Here is a 15,962-nt window from a genome sequence, read left to right as displayed (position 1 = left end):
AAGTGTTTTCTTTGTTTGTGTGTTTGTTTGTTTTTGAAGGCTTGAAAAGTGAAGGGGGTCATTTGAGCAGTTGTAACATTTTGTTGTATCCAATACTATGTAAGAGAACGCTACGGCACTTAAACACATGTACTTCCCACATCTTCATTTTAAAAATGCACATACAATGTTAACAGAGATCACTTCTGAAAGGATTTTGTATTGTAAGTAGTGACATCAATGCAGTTGGATTAGTTACAATGGTGATATCAAAAATGTTCTGCTTTCACTTTCTTGAGTCTTGACAATTCATTAGGTACAGTGGTACACCACCCACTTACATAAAAAGGCTCCGTTTTGATAGCCTTTGCTAAACAGCATTAATGTGTTTAGTATTGTGATTATGTTATGTAATGCATTGGTGAAGAACTGCAGTGCATTATATTAAATGTGTTTCTAATGTTTTTCCCAATAATGATGAACTTATTTGTGTAATGCACTTGCATTGTTGAATGAGTACTTCCCTTTCCCAGACAAATTTAATACAGCTCTTATTTTGGATCTCAATGGATTATGTAAGTGTACTTATGAAGTGGAAGGTAAATGTCATTAAGACCATTTTAAAGCAGGTTTTAATGAAATAATAATAATGATAATAAAGGTAATACTGATCCCTCTGTATGTAAAAAAGGAAGTGATGGTTTTAGTGTCTTTGCACAGTGTTTGTGCTAAATTATCCACCCATGTGGCTATCAAATATACTGCACATAGCCTATAAAAAATAATAATTAAATTGAGAATATTATATTTGCATGGCTCTTATTGGTTACATATTGCCTTAATTTGAAACTACTATAACTTTTTTCTCCATTCTGACGCTGGCTCATTTGCCAAAGGAAAATCACTGATGAAAATAACTATTTTAAATAATAATAAGTTTATGTCAAAATATTGACCTTCTATGTTCTTGTGTGTTTCTGTTGGCCAAAAGTCAGTTAACTTTGACAAGAATGGATGAGGCTAATAGTAACATAAATGACAGATATGGACCTTCACCTCTGCCCTATAATCCTGACTGCGAGCAGAATTCATATACAGGACAGACCTATCAGGTGAGTTAATTTTTTTTATTTTTTGCTCTCGAGGAAAACTCATTTCTATATCTGCCTTTTATGTATGTCCTAACAGTTTCTTTGTAGAACTTGCTATAATATGTATTTATGATACTCACACCTCTGCCCCTCTCTGGTAGTTTCCGGTAGGGTCCAACCGATAAGCATTTTTTTAGGCCGATGCCGATACCAATTTTTGGCAGAATTTTTTTGGGGGGATTTATGTGCCGATTATTTAAAAATATATATTTAATGCATAAAATGATCTCCCCTCCACCCAATTCCTTTTCAATGCACTGTAAAAACGAAATCTTCGGCCAAGTAGATTTTAATTAACTTAGTAGATCAAAAGTATTCAATATAATTGTGTTTATAGTTTTGTGGCAATTATTTAATTAAAATGTAAACAAAAATGTTTGGTAATGAAAACCATTCATTCTAGTTAAATAAAATATAAGCATATTTTGTTATTATTTCCAAACAAAGAGAATATGGAGTGAATTCAAGTTAACGTAACCAAGCAGTTTTCAATTGAAAAGCACTTCCTGTCAAATTGCGGCAATGCGGAAGCGGAAACAGACATGCATATACGCCCGCGAAATCATAAAGACTGGCAGTTCTGCCTGAAATAAGAAAGAAGAAGACTGGCACTGGCAGTTTTATGCGTCCTTCTTCGACAGACACTTTAGTCCTACGCGGCTTCTATACAGTTATATTAATGCTCATGTATCTGTTAATTTTGGCTACCGTCAACTGTTGACAAGTACAGTATAGGCTATGCTAACTTGTTACTATTGTTGTTGATATAAAAAAAAATGTGGGCCATATTGTTCAAACAGGGTGAAAACGAGCCTGAACAGTTGGCACATGATTGCGCCTTCCACTGCCGACCTCACCTCATCAATTCCCTCATTTCCCGGTTTAGCCCATGTGAAGGCACACGGGCACTCAAACAAAAACAAAAAAATCTTGGTAGTTTTCTTCTACCGCACATTTCCGTGTTGAGATATAGAGTAGGTACGGTTGCACCCTCATCATAACGTCAACTTGCTGCGGAAGCAAGTGGGAGGGGGGAGCGGGCAGGTTGTCAATTTACGACTGAAGAGGGGGAGGGGGTGATGGATAGACAACCTTGTTTACGTCACGTGACTCCGGTTGATTGTGAACGGTGAACAGACGGTGTTAGCTGGCTATGATGTTGGGACTTAATTAAATGAAGATGATGGATCAAAAGTACAACTGAAAGGAAGCCATCAGGTGCCCAGTTTAGAAAAAGGAAAGGAGAGGAGAAACGGAACAGGTAGGCCATTTTCTATGAGTGCATTATGAGAGTGACAGTCGGCTATCGGCTATTTATTAGCCTCTTGCTAATATGTTACTCAGCCACAAACCTCGACTGTATTTCATTTGGTATTTAGTTTTGCTGGACTAGCAACTATTAGAATTGAGGCATCATGTGATGGAACGAATTTCATACATAGGCAACCTAGTGTAGTTTGTAGTTTGTTAGTTTTGTTTGTGTTAGTTGTTTCCTTAATGTCTGTATTTTGTTTTTCAATGCAACCTTTTACAATGCCGGCGTTCTAGCGCTCAAAGCAAAAGACATAATACAAAAAAATATGCTTAAAGAAAATAGTGTTTTTTTATGTCTGTATTTTATTTTTCAATACAACCTTTTACAATGCCAATACTTGTTTGCTCTACGTTGGGGCTGGACACATAGCTAACACCCCAATTCAATAAAAAAAAAACTGTTTTACTATAAGCACAGGTAGAAAAAAGTTCTGGCGCATGATGTGTACATATAATGCCCCCTTTACATTTCTGACTGCCCCCTCAGCGAAGCCTGCTTACAATGTGATACATAGGAAACCTAGTGTAGTTTGTAGTTTGTTCGTTTTGTTTGTGTTAGTTGTTTCTTTAATGCCTGTTGGTATGTGTTCCCACAGCATTTGTGTGTGAATATTTGTTATTTGAAGGAAAAACATTCCCGAAGTCGATGCTAACTGAATGGGGTCCTCCCTTTGCTTTTAGCATTAGAGCAAGGCTAGCAATGTTTTAAAAACAAAGCATATTTTGTGTTTAAATGTTCAATGGATATAATTCTTATCGTCATGTGTTTAGTTTTACAGTTAACTCCAACTGGGGTAACAGAATACCCAGAATAAGATACTTTACACACCTTTTCTAGTTACGAAAGCTACGCAAGCAAAATGGTCCATTCAGGGTACTTTCACAGACAAACAAACTTCGCTTTTCTACGGTGATAACGTTTTAAGGAGAAAATAATAATAATAATAAATGGCCGATTGTTTAAGCCGTATTTAGCCAAGCAAAATTGGTGTTTTCCACTTGATCCCTGCTCGACTTACCTCCCATTTCTTTGAAGTACGACTTCCCAGAGGAAACAAAATGGACAAATGAGACATGTTTGAGATCTCAAACATGTCTCAATTACTTCTCCTTGACAACAATGAAATTGGTGTGAGACCAAACTGTGTGTTGCAAACTAAGGCATGTTGCTCCTGTGCCTCATCTTTTTCTCAGCAGCAATGCCATGCACTTAATCTCAAATTAGTCTCCTTTGGAGTTTTAGATGATACCAAACTGAGACTAAGGCGTGTTGCTCCTGTGTCTCATCTTTTTCTCAAAAACAACACTTGTTTCTGGGGAAACAACCAAATGTGGATGGCTCTCCTGAATCAGAAATGTACTATTTTATTGCATATCATAAAAATACAGTTTAACCTAATTCAGAAAAAGATCATCAATTATTTGCCGTGTGATATAATTTCACTTTTAACTTCTTCTGGAGGAGTGTCGTTGTTTTTTGTAATTGCATTCCTGGTTAGTTAGTTTGTTTTACACTACTACAAATACTATTGCTTTTGTTTTCAGGTCCAATCAATAGTTTCTGCTCAAACATTTAGATTTTGTATTTTTCGTACTTAAATGTGCAAAGTATGTGCATGTCACGTGCCGGTGAGAAGTTCTTCAAAGGTAAACAGCAGTCAACAATTTCTGTTGTGATTCAAGAGTAAGTAAATTATTTCCCTTTTGTTTTACGTTTGATATTTTATAGCTTCATATACATTTTGGTCTTGTCTATTTGACACAGACATTGCTGTTTGTGGTTATCTAGAATTTTCCTCAGTAGTTATTCTTTTAATGCCATAATATTTAGTTAGGTGCTGTCGAGACAATCTTTTTCCATCTGACCAGAGTTTTGCTTCAATTTAATAAAACAAATAGCAAATGAATGAATAATATCTAAGATGGATCGATGGATCGCTGTTTCAGTTACACCACCAGGTGGCGCGCCATGTTTCTAACCAGACAGACACACACCGCGTAGAAGAAGAATCTCGACTTGCCAACAGCAGTGCTTTTGAGTCTGTGGTTGTGAGTAGGAATCCAAAAGTGGCAGTGTTTCAGGTTGATAAAATGTGCATTAAAATACAACAAACAGATAGGCGGTGGGCCGAGGGCCGATTTTGTGCATTTGAACGATCCCCAACGAGGAAGGACTTCATTTTTTTGTTAATATCAGCTTCATTTATCAACAAATAAAACAAAAAATATTGGCACTCTTATCTCTTGCAAATTTTGTATTGATCGGTAACTTTTTGTAGGTTAGCGGCTCCGGCGAACTGAGCGGGCAGCTATGCTCGGGGTCCGTCATACATACAATGGCACACTTCAAAATGCGCCCTCTTGGTTTGTTTTTCCGGGTTTAGATAGCGCCTTGACAACCTGTAATGTTTAAAGCACTGTTGTAGTTTATACCTTAAGTCTAAATATCACTACACACATCGACACATTTATTGCTAAAAAACACTTTTGTACATCAGTCACTTTCAGAAAGGTAAAATGCGTTAACGTCGTTGAAGTTCGTCTTTAAACTTGACTGGGAATAGTCCTTATTGTCACTTATTTTGAAAAGTCATGCTTCTTAAAACTTAAGGCTTCTCTAACATTAATGTCTAAATGTTAATGCGAACTTTGCACATAATAAATATGACAGACTTCCCACATTTGATCTCCAAAGTGTTGTTTTTTCCGCTTGAACAAACAAGGAAAAAAATAATTCCTAATAGTCTGCATAATGTCACAAAAATTAGCTAAGCAATTACACGCCCACATTTGTTGAAACTGTTTTCTAGCTAACAACACAGAAATGGACTGCTGTATAAATTCTGTGTTTCTGTGGACAGACCAATTGCATAATCTTAAAAAAAAAAGATTGTTACATGTTATGTGAATAGCTTATGTTTGCCTAGAGACTGGAAATTAAAATTAGGTTTGACTAATATGTATGTTCAAGAATTGTCCCATTATAAGTTATGTGTAGGAGTTAAATTTCAGGAATCTGCTGCATTTCCAGCCAACAGCAGCTATCACAGAAACTGCTACATGCACTTTGCCAACATCCAAACATAAAATGAGCTCAGAAAATAAGGAAAAAAGCACTTATTTCAGATAGACTCCTTGCATACACACATTTAGTTTCCCAACTATCAGGCTGCAGTCCACAGAAGCAGCCTTGAATGTAAGCCTGTTCCTGCCCCTGAGAAGATGGATGGATACAATCAAATAAAATAGAAGCCTTTATTGTCATTGTAACATTAAGATACGAGATTGTGTTGCTCCCTAATGCAACATTAAAACAATTATCAACACACAGTATGGAATGAATAATAGTATATACAGATTAAAAGGGTATTGATTAAAAAAATATTACACTTTGTGATAATAAAGTACCCAGTAGTGTAAAGTGCATAATAAATGTTTGTCATTTAAATGATCAAGATGTGTATGAGTTGAACAGCTCTTTGGTAAAAACTGTTTCTGAATCTGTTCGTTCTTGATTTTAGTGACCTGTAACGCCTGCCCGAGGGTAACAGGTCAAAGAGATGGTGACCTGGGTAAAAAGAGTCCTTAATAATGTTCTGAGCTCTACTGAGGCAGCGGGAGTGGCAGATGTTCAGAAGAAAGGGCAGAGAACAGCCGATGATCTTCTCTGCTGTCCTTTTATATTATCTGCAACCTCTTCCTCTCCGCCTCAATACAACTGGGGTACCACACTGTGATGGTGTAGGTCAGCAGACTTTACGCAGGAGCGGTAGAAGGGGTGTTGAGGTTCTCCCTCCTGAGAACTCTCAGGAAGTGGAGCCGCTGCCTGGGCCTTCTTCACCATTGCCGCAGTGTTCGTAGTCCGGGACAGGTCTGCTGCGATGTGGAATGAATGGACTGGATGATCACTCGATCCAGCTCCAGAGCCAATACTCGAGCTGGTGTATTGCTCTTGTAAGAAAACAAACTATGTTAAGGGGAGATGCACCTGCAAACTGAATCAGCTGCCATGTACAAACTTGTGCCAATGCACCATCTGTGTCAATAGGTCATTTGAAGATGACTAATTCAAGTTGTTGTTGTTCATTTAATATAATTAATAGTTAGTTCATTGATATGCTACTAAGATGGATAAAATACAAACCCTAGGTTGTGTAATTACATTGGACAATTATTTATGTCCAACAAAGTTCCATGGTAGTTTTTTTGTTTGTTTGTTTTTCATTTTGTTGATCAACCACAAAGGATCATATTTTTAGATCATATACGTTCCTCCCCCGATCTCTCCCTCTATGGCCATTTACATTTCTCTAAGATCAATAAAATACCCTTAATAAACTAAACCGTAACGTCAACTTGTCACCGTGAGTGCGTGGCTTATCAAGCCCTTCACTACCTGAAGGTGCATGGTCATCTGCCATTTAAACCCACATAACTTCCACCAACTTTTGTTTTTTGTTTACCCTCCCACACCATGCGTGATGAATAGCGTAATAATGATTAGAGACGAATATTCAGCGACAAAGAAATATAGTTTTAGGTCTCGAGCTTCACAAGTGCTTGAGCAAGACTTGTAAACAACACATATGCTAACATACATGCTAATAGTTGATGCGTTTACATCGCCGAACTTTATACAACATATACATAGCATCACTAGTGTTTTCCAAAAATAGTATACTCATCTGCAAACGTAGAAGCTGTGCCTTTCGCACATATTTTGTGTAATGTTTCGTCGTGTTGACCATGCACAGCTCAGCAGCTGTTGTGACCAACAGCTGTTGTATATCGACGTCTGAGATTGGCTGAATAACATCACGTGATTTTTAGCGTTGCATGCTATTGGTTCTACTGACATAGTAGTCTGCAGCGTTGCCTGCACATTTAATGAAATTTACAATTTGATTTTGGGAAAATGTGCAATAATTATGAGTGCCAACAAACAAAATCTGATTCAGGAAAAAATTTACTTCAAAACATAAACGATCCAGGTCTTCCCTCACCAGGGATCATTGATCTCAAAAACTAAAGCAGATACGTTGCCTCGGCCCACCGCCTAAGAATGTGTATCACATTTTTCACTCCTGTAGCTTAGCATACGTGGTCTTTAGAGGTGGTTTGACTGAAGAAATTATTCCGAATCATCCTAAACATTGAAGCTAAATTGCTAATTATCTATTAGCAATGAAAGCAAGGTGTGCTGTGTTGCTAATATATGCTAGTAAGCTAACCAACTGCACTGAAACGGGACATGAGTGCTTAAGTGCATGAATATAACTTATTTAAGTTGTGATTTTCTCATGCACACATACACAAAAACAGGGAACAAATGGGCAGGGCTCATGGGGAGGAAGTTGGGGCCCCTCCTAGGGGCGCCAATCGGCGCCCGACGACGGTTGAAGTCCTTGATGAGGGAACTGTCCAGGATGAAACGAGGGACCCAAGTGCGCTCCTCCGGGCCGTAACCAGTCCAGTCCACCAGATACTGGAGGCCACGGTCCCTGCTGCGAACATCCAGAAGGCAGCTCACGGTGTAAGCAGGGTCCCCATTCACCATCCGCGGCGGGGGAGGCGCAGGCAAGGGTGGGGACAACGGGCTGGTAGAGTGCGCCTTGATCTGAGAAACATGGAATGTTGGATGGACACGCAGAGTGGCGGGCAACTTGAGGCGGATGGCGCACGGATTAATTATGCGCTCGATGTCATATGTGCCCATGAATCGAGGAGACAGCTTCTTGGACTCAACCTTCAATGGGAGATTCTTTTTTTTTTTTTTTTTCTTTAAGAGCTCAGTATTGTTCATTCGGAAATGTCATCATCATTGCTCTTTATTTTTTTTATATATATATATATATATTTTTTTTGTGTGTGTGTGTGTGGGTGAGAATGTGTATGTGCGTGCGTGCGTGTGTGCGTGCGTGTATTTGTTAGCTCACCAAAAAACCTATTAGAAAAAATCTCATACCGTTCACCTAAACCGAACACCGCCGTCAGGAGACCCGAGGGGACCAAAGAAAACCAAGGAAGGTAAAATCCAGCACCGACCTGACACCCCCCACCAGAACTCCTCCCCAACCCAAGAAACATCCAGACCCCAACAAATCCAAAAATCAGGGAGGCCTCAAGAGACCGAAGGAGAGACCGAGAAAAGGAAGGAAGGACAGACGAAGCCGCGTGAGATCCACAGACACCAGCCTCCACCGATTCAATGACCTGAGGAGGAAACAGATTGTGTCTGAGTTTCGGTAGATGCTGGTGTGGTGGGTCTGGCATGCATGAAAATCTCCACCAAAGAGGGGAGCCGTCGACCCCCGCCGGAACAAAGCAAGCACAACACCTCAGGGCCTCCCAGGCCGCGGCAGCCAGGGCCACCGGCCGGAGAGCAAACCCAGGAGCAGGAGCGCCCCCCGCCCCAACACGGCCCGCGCCCCCGACCCAACGCAGCAGGACGGGGCACTGCAGGCCCGCCAGGCACCCCACCGGCCCCCAACCCCCGCACCCCCCACGACCCCCCGCCCCCATCCACCCCCGCCACCCAACCCAGCCCCAGCCGCCCCCAGGTCCCCAATCCCCCAGACACCCCCCCACCCCCAGCACCCCCCACCCCGCAACCCCCACCACCGCCCCCCCCCCCAACAAAGCCCCCCCCCCCCCCCCGACCAACCGGCAGCCCCCCAACCCCCGACCCCCAGCCCACCGGGACCACCCGCACCCAGGCACCGGCGCCGAAGAGGGGCCGGACAGCGGAGCGGAGAGGGCAGCCGCGCCCACCCCACCCCCCGCCGTGTGGAGAGACGGAACACCGGGGGCAGAAGGGGGAGAGATGGGGGCACCGGAGGGCGGCCGACACCCCCGAACCCCAGGCCCAGCGGGGGAAGGCCCCGGTCGTCACCCCAGCGTTCTTTGTGAAAGTTAACCCCTGTTACTGAGTCCGCCAGCTCGCCGACTGGCGAACTCTACCCCTAAACCGTGAATGTGACCCCACCCAGTGTATATACAAGTGTGTGTGTGTGGTGCATTAAAATTAGGAGCAGGTGAACCGGAGCCGATGGAAATGATATTCCCACGCTCCGATCCACCCGCCTCCCAAGCATGTTACTGAGTGTATGTGGTGCATTAAAAAAAAATAGATAGGGCGGGGGGGGGGGGGGCGGGGACACGGACAGGGGACCGCAGCACTGCTCTATACTGCGGCCCCCAACCGATGGCACCCCCACAAGCCCCCCCCCCAAGTTGTGTGGTGTATTAAAATTGGAGGGGAGTTGTAGGGTGAAGACGGTGTTTCCACCCTACCCCAAAGTGTGTTATATGCCCTATATGTCTATAATATAGGGGGCAGGAGGCGCACCGGCCCACCAAGCCCTCACCCACCCCACCGGGACCCCGGCGGGCATATGGGACCCGTCCGGCGGGGCGATAGGGCTCGCCCCCCGGATACTGGGTCCCGCCCGAGGTGCCAGGACGCCCACTGGAGCGGGGCGGGCACGACATCAAACCCCAGCCACCCCCGCCGGCCCCCGTAGCACCGAGACCCGGGCCATGGATGGAGCCCCCGGCCCAGGGGAGGGGAAGGAAGGCGTACCGGGGAGGGGGGAAGGAGACGACAAGAAGGGCAGGGGGCAGCGGCAGGGCCGCAGAGAGAGGGGGAGAGGAGGAGGAAGGGTGACGAGGGAGAAGGGACAGGGAGGCGGAGGACGGGCGGGGAGAGGCGAGGAGGGAGAGGCAGCAAGGGGGAGGAAGGGGGAGGGGAGAGGGAACCACCGGGCACCCCGGCGGCCCACAGGCCCCGAACCGCGTCGCCGGGCCCAGAGCGACGGACCGCGCCGGAACGGCGCCGCCCCCGACACCAGGGAAAGCCCTGCAACGCAGCACCCCCCAAGAGACCCAGGGAACGGCCAAGACGCAGGAACGTGGTTTTGGGGACATGGAATTCGCACTTTTCGGCCTTGACAAAAAGCCTGTTCTCCAAGAGCCTTTGGAGCACCAGCCGCGTATGCCTCACATGGTCGGACAGGGACTGTGAAAAAATCTAAATGTCATCGAAATACACAAACACAAACTTGTCAATCATGTCTCGGAGGACATCATTGACCAGGGCCTGGAAAACGGCGGGGGCGTTTGTCAACCCAAATGGCATGAACAGGTACTCGTAGTGCCCTAGTGGTGTGCTGTTTTCCATTCATCACCTTCTCTGATTCGGACGAGGTGATAGGCGTTGCGCAGATCGAGGTTGGAAAAGATACCAGCACCATAGAGAGGTGCGAATGCTAACTTGATCAAGGGGATGGGGTATTTATTTTTTATTGTTATGTTATTCAGCCCTTGATAGTCTATACAAGGTCTTAAGGACTTATCTTTCTTACTCACAAAGAAAAAACCTGCACCAACAGGGGAGGAGGACGGGCGGATAATACCTGCAGCCAGGGATTCGGTGATGTACTTCTCCATAGCTTCTCTCTCTGGCAGTGAGATGTTGTAGAGTCGTCCTTTTGGGAGAGTGGCTCCTGGCAGGAACTCAATAGCACAGTCACAGGCTGGTGAGGGGGTAGGGCCATGGCACGATCCCTAGAAAAAGACTTGTCCAAGGTCATGATAGCATTCAGGTACAGAGATGAGGTCTGGAAGGTCCAGTTCCTTGACACAACGGGCCGGCGCTATGGCTGACTGCAAACAATGGCTATGACAAAAAACACTCCATGCAGTAAGCCTTGGCACCGTGGGTTGTGGATTTTTAGCCAGGGTAATCCAAGTACCAAGGGCGACTGAGGGCAATCAAAAACATATGACTTCCCGGTGGTTGCCTGAGAGCTGGAGAGAGACTGGCATTGTCTTCTGTAGCAGTAACTGACCATTTCGGGCTGTAGTCTTGAAAGGTGTAGCCAATAGGAGAGTCTCTATTCCCATTTGCTTGACTAGGCTGCGATCGGCGAAATTCTCATCAGCCCCGCAGTCGATTAGCGCACACTGCGCCCTGGACTGGTCATTGTGGAACAGCGTAGCAGCGAGTTGGAGTCGTGAGGAGGGGCTATGCGTTTGGCTCACCAATACCTCCCTTGTTATTGGTGAGCCTGCTCTTTTGCTGGCCTGACGGGACATGCACGGATAAAGTGACCGCCTTGCCCACAGTACAGGCATAGGCGATTACTATATCTCCACGTCTTCTCCTCAAATGAAAGCTTGGCGCTTCCTAATTGCATGGGTTCTGTAGCGTCTGAGGCGGGCGAGACTCAAGTCGGGAGCTGAATTGGCTGACTGGGTTGCGCGCGCGGAGGAGAGTTGGGCCTAGTTGGCAGGGCTGATCGTCGCTGTCTCTGACGCTCTCTAAGACAACAATCAATCTTTATGGCTAAGTCGACAAGTCGGTCAAGATTTGATGGTTCGTCTCGGGAGGCCAACTCGTCTTTTAGGGACTCATTGAGAGCGCGGAGGAATACTTCTTGAAGCGCCTCGTTGTTGAACCCACTCTCGGCGGCAAGGGTTTGGAATTCAACTGAGAATACCGCCACGCTACGGGGGCCTTGACGTAGCGACATTAGTCTTTTGGCTGCCTCTTTTCCGCGTACTGGGTGATAGAATATTTTGTGCATTTCCTCCGTGAAGTTGGAATAATTTGAACACACTGATTGACGCTCCCACTCAGCTGACGCCCAAGACAGCCGATCAGGTAAGCTATTTTAGCTCTGTCCGAACTATAAGTGTGTGCTTGCACCAGAAAAGGCCGGCAAGACCCCGGGTCTCTGTTGTAGCGAGTGGAAGGAGGCACGAAGGGCTCTCTAATGACTTACGACGGTGAGGCGGAAGCAGGTGCGTGCATCAGTGAGGAGGTGTGCTGTCTGGCTACTTGCAGTGCTGCTAGCTGGTTCTGAATGGAGGCGAGTGATTCAGAGAACTCTTTTACCTTGCCAAGGAGGAGATTAAGGTATTGGTCGTGCTGTTCTAATAGAACTCCTTGTGCGTTTTGAGCGTGGCGAACGGGGTCCGTATCGGCGGGGTCCATTTTTGGCCAGATTCAAAACTGTTAGGGTTCGAAGGCATGGGATGAGAACCCAAGTGCAGACACGGGAGGCAAACAGAGTCACTTGCGAGTCTTTTAATTAGTGGACTGATGTGAGCGGGAGAACCAAGGGGGGGTCGAGTCCGGGTAGGGAGCAGGCGATCCAGCTTCGGCAGGCTGACAAAGGTACAGCTTCGGCAGGTGCAGGAAATCTAGACAAAGAGTGGTAATTAGAATAAAGTTCTACTCAAAGGAAGGCAATAAACTGGCTGCAACTGAGTGTGTGACAGTTAGAGTTAATCTGGCGCTGAAGTGAAGTCCAAGGCTGGCTTTTGTAGGCTGCTGATTGTGATTACATGCACCTGGCTCCTGCTCCAGCTGTGTCTCCTCCACCTCGCCCAGCAGTGTGATTTTGTCATGCACACATACACACAAACAGGGAACAAATGGGCAGGGCTCATGGGGAAGAAGCGGGGGCCCTGACATCATTAACAAAATAAAATAACAAAAATGCTTTTAAAAAACAACTAATTGCAACTACAATTTAAGCTTTCAAAACTATATTTCAAGCAAAAATGTCCTTGATTTTTATCTTTGGCAATTAATTTAATACATTTGCCTTTGATCTTGATTTTAAATATAAGCTTGAGCAATAAAAAAAAAATCTAAGATTTTGCTCAATAGGATCTCAGTATTGCTCATTTTCTCCTTGGAGATTTCTAAGGACTCTCCAGTAAGTTTGACTCCCCTCTATAATTGCAATGTCTCCCTTATTTCTCCTAGTGAATTTTAGGAGAAACAAATGAGAAACATTTGAGACAAAAGACAGAATAAAATGAGACTGAGATGAGATTCTCAACATTTGTCTCACATAGTCTCACTTATTTCTCCTTCTGCTATTTTTTTCCTTGAAGTTAGATCTCAAAATTATCTCCATTAAGTCTCAAGTATGACTCCCTCTTTAATTGCTATATCTCCATTATTTCTCCGCCCACCAAACCCCCATCCACCCCACCGGGATCCCGGCGGGCATATGGGACCAGCCCGGCGGGGCGATAGGGCTCGCCCCCCGGATACTGGGGCCCGCCCGAGGTGCCAGGATGTCCACCGGAGCGGGGCGGTCATTATCCCATTTTAGTTCCATGTTGATGAGTCACAAACTGTCACACAGAGTATAATGAAACAAAATTAATATAATGTCATAAACTTAGCTTTCACTCAGTTTAGCAATAATAATAATATTTTTTCATGATTTATTATTTTCTTTCTTACTTGAATTAGTCTTGGTTATGTAGTTTTGTGTGAGGATCTACTGCATTGCCATTATGCTGAGTTCTAGCTTTATGGCTGTCTTGAGTTCAGTGCTTATTTTGGCCTTGACAGGCTGTCACACACACAATATAACAAATTAACCAAGATTATACAATCAATTTAGCTTTCACTATTTTTAACAATACTGTATACAGTCTGTTGTTGTTGTTGTTATTATTATTATTATTATTATGTATTCTTGTTTGGTTGCAGGTCTATGAATGGATCTACTGATCATAATGAGTTCTGCCTTCCTGGCTGAGTTCAGTTTCAATTTTGAGCTGAATTCAATTTAAATTTTGAGCTGAGTTCAGTTTGGTTGGGATGTCATTGTTTGTTGCACGGTCCACAGTCACGGTTGTATTAAGTGAAATGCATTAAATTGACACACTCTTGCTCAAAACATTCATGATGCATGCGGGAACAAACATAAAGTAATAAAAGTAGTGATTTTGATTAAAATGGTTGGATTAAAAGTATTAAGAGATTTTTCTGTCATTTTGATTTTTATTTAAATTGATGATGGTGAGAATCGCTGTGATTGGCTGCATTAGACATCAAATCCAAATCCAGTTGTTACGTTTTGTTTCCCTTCAAGTAACCTGGCTGAGTAATTTTTTTCCCTATTTCATTAAAAAAATTATATAAAAATTTCAGTAAAGTTAATTGTGAGAGACAAAGGTTCCACGTCAACATTAACGGTCGCCACCATGTGACGTGACTGTGTCAAGCCAAGCCAATTTGGTATTTTTTTTATTTTTACACTCCAATTAGTTACGCTTTCTTTTTTTTTCTTTTATTATTATTATTTTTTTCTAAAAGAGTTCAGTATTGTTCATTCGGTAATGTCATCATCATTGTTTATTTATTTATTTTTATTTATTTTATTTTTATTTTTGTATGTGGGTGAGTATGTGTATGTGCGTGCGTGCGAGTGTGTGTGTATTCGTTAGCTCACCAAAAACCTATTAGAAAAAATCCCATACTGCCGTCAGGAGACCCGAGGGGACCAAAGAAAACAAAGGAAAGTGAAATCCAGCACCGGCCAGACACCACAAACCGGGCCACCAACCAGAATTCTTCACCAACCCCAGAAACATCTAAATTCCAACAAATCCCAAAAATCAGGGAGACCTCAAGAGACCAAAGGAGAGACTGAGGAAAGGAAGGAAGGACAAACGAAGCAAAGTGAGATCCACAGAAACCAGCCTCCACCGATTCATTGACCTGAGGAGGAAGCGGATTGTGTCTGAGTTTCGATAGATGCTGGTGTGGTGTATCTGGCATGCATGAAAATCTCCACCAAAGAGGGGAGCCGTCGACCCCTGCCAGGACAGAGCAAGTGCAACACCTCAGGGTCCCCCAGGCCGCGGCAGCGCCAAAGGACAACCCCCGGGCCCCGCCAGGGCCACCGGCCGGAGAGCAAACCCAGGAGCAGGAGCGCCCCCCACCCCAACCCGGCCCACGCCCCCAACCCAACGCAGCAGGACGGGGCACTGCAGGTCCACCAGGCACCCCATCGGTCCAAAGCCCCCGCTCCCCCCACGACCCCCATCCACCCCCGCCATCCACCCCAACCCAGCCCCAGCCGCCCCCAAACCCTCAGCACCCCCCCCCTCTCCAACAAAGCCGCAACCCCCCCGACCAACCGGCAGCCCCCCAGCCCCCGGGGGCCCCCCGCACTCAGGCACCGGCGCCGAAGAGGGGCAATTAGTTACGCTTTCTATTAACAGCAGCTGCAGTCTAGGTTGAGACGTTTGAGCAAGTAATTTTATTTCTGTCTTTCAATAAAGAGTGAATGTGCAGATTTTTTGCTCAGCACCCATATAAGGTAATCTGCCAAGAGAAGACGACGAAGAAAAAGAAAACGACAAGGAAGAAAAAGTGGTATTTTGTGCTATTTTTTATTTTATGGATAGGTTACCAGCAAGAGAGGCAGAAGTGTGTCACTGACCAAAGTGCGGACTCCCTTGTAAATGTGAAACTGTGTGCCTGTGTAGGGTCGTTGGGAGCTTGGAGGCGCTCCCAGCAATGCTTTGGGGATTGAAATGGTGTTTGAAATTATTCCGTTAGTTAGTGGTCCAGTTGTTTTTATTGTTTATTGGTGGTGATTTCTAGTTTGTTGCTACGTGGTGATTTAATTTTGCCGTGACACCGTGCATCAGACAAGGGAAGAATGACTTGCCTGCATTCTGTGAGTTGAAAGCGGGTAA

General features: G+C 44.6%; 1 protein-coding gene across 1 annotated transcript in view; it reads left to right on the top strand.

Annotated features, from left to right (window-relative positions):
- The window catches only part of LOC147171788 (protein lifeguard 1), a 51,145-nt gene that overhangs the window by 113 nt on the left and 35,070 nt on the right, over positions 1-15,962 (top strand). Inside the window, exon 2 of the mRNA XM_086077392.1 lies at positions 971-1,091. Coding sequence (XP_085933518.1) covers positions 990-1,091 — 102 coding nt within the window. The 5' untranslated portion in view covers positions 971-989. The remainder of the gene's footprint in view (positions 1-970; positions 1,092-15,962) is intronic.

The sequence above is a fragment of the Leptonotus elevatus genome, chromosome 6 (assembly GCF_054856555.1).
Source record: "Leptonotus elevatus isolate MCC_2025b chromosome 6, RoL_Lele_1.0, whole genome shotgun sequence".
In the NCBI taxonomy this organism is placed as follows: domain Eukaryota; kingdom Metazoa; phylum Chordata; class Actinopteri; order Syngnathiformes; family Syngnathidae; genus Leptonotus; species Leptonotus elevatus.
This window is presented reverse-complemented; position numbering and strand designations above follow the sequence as displayed.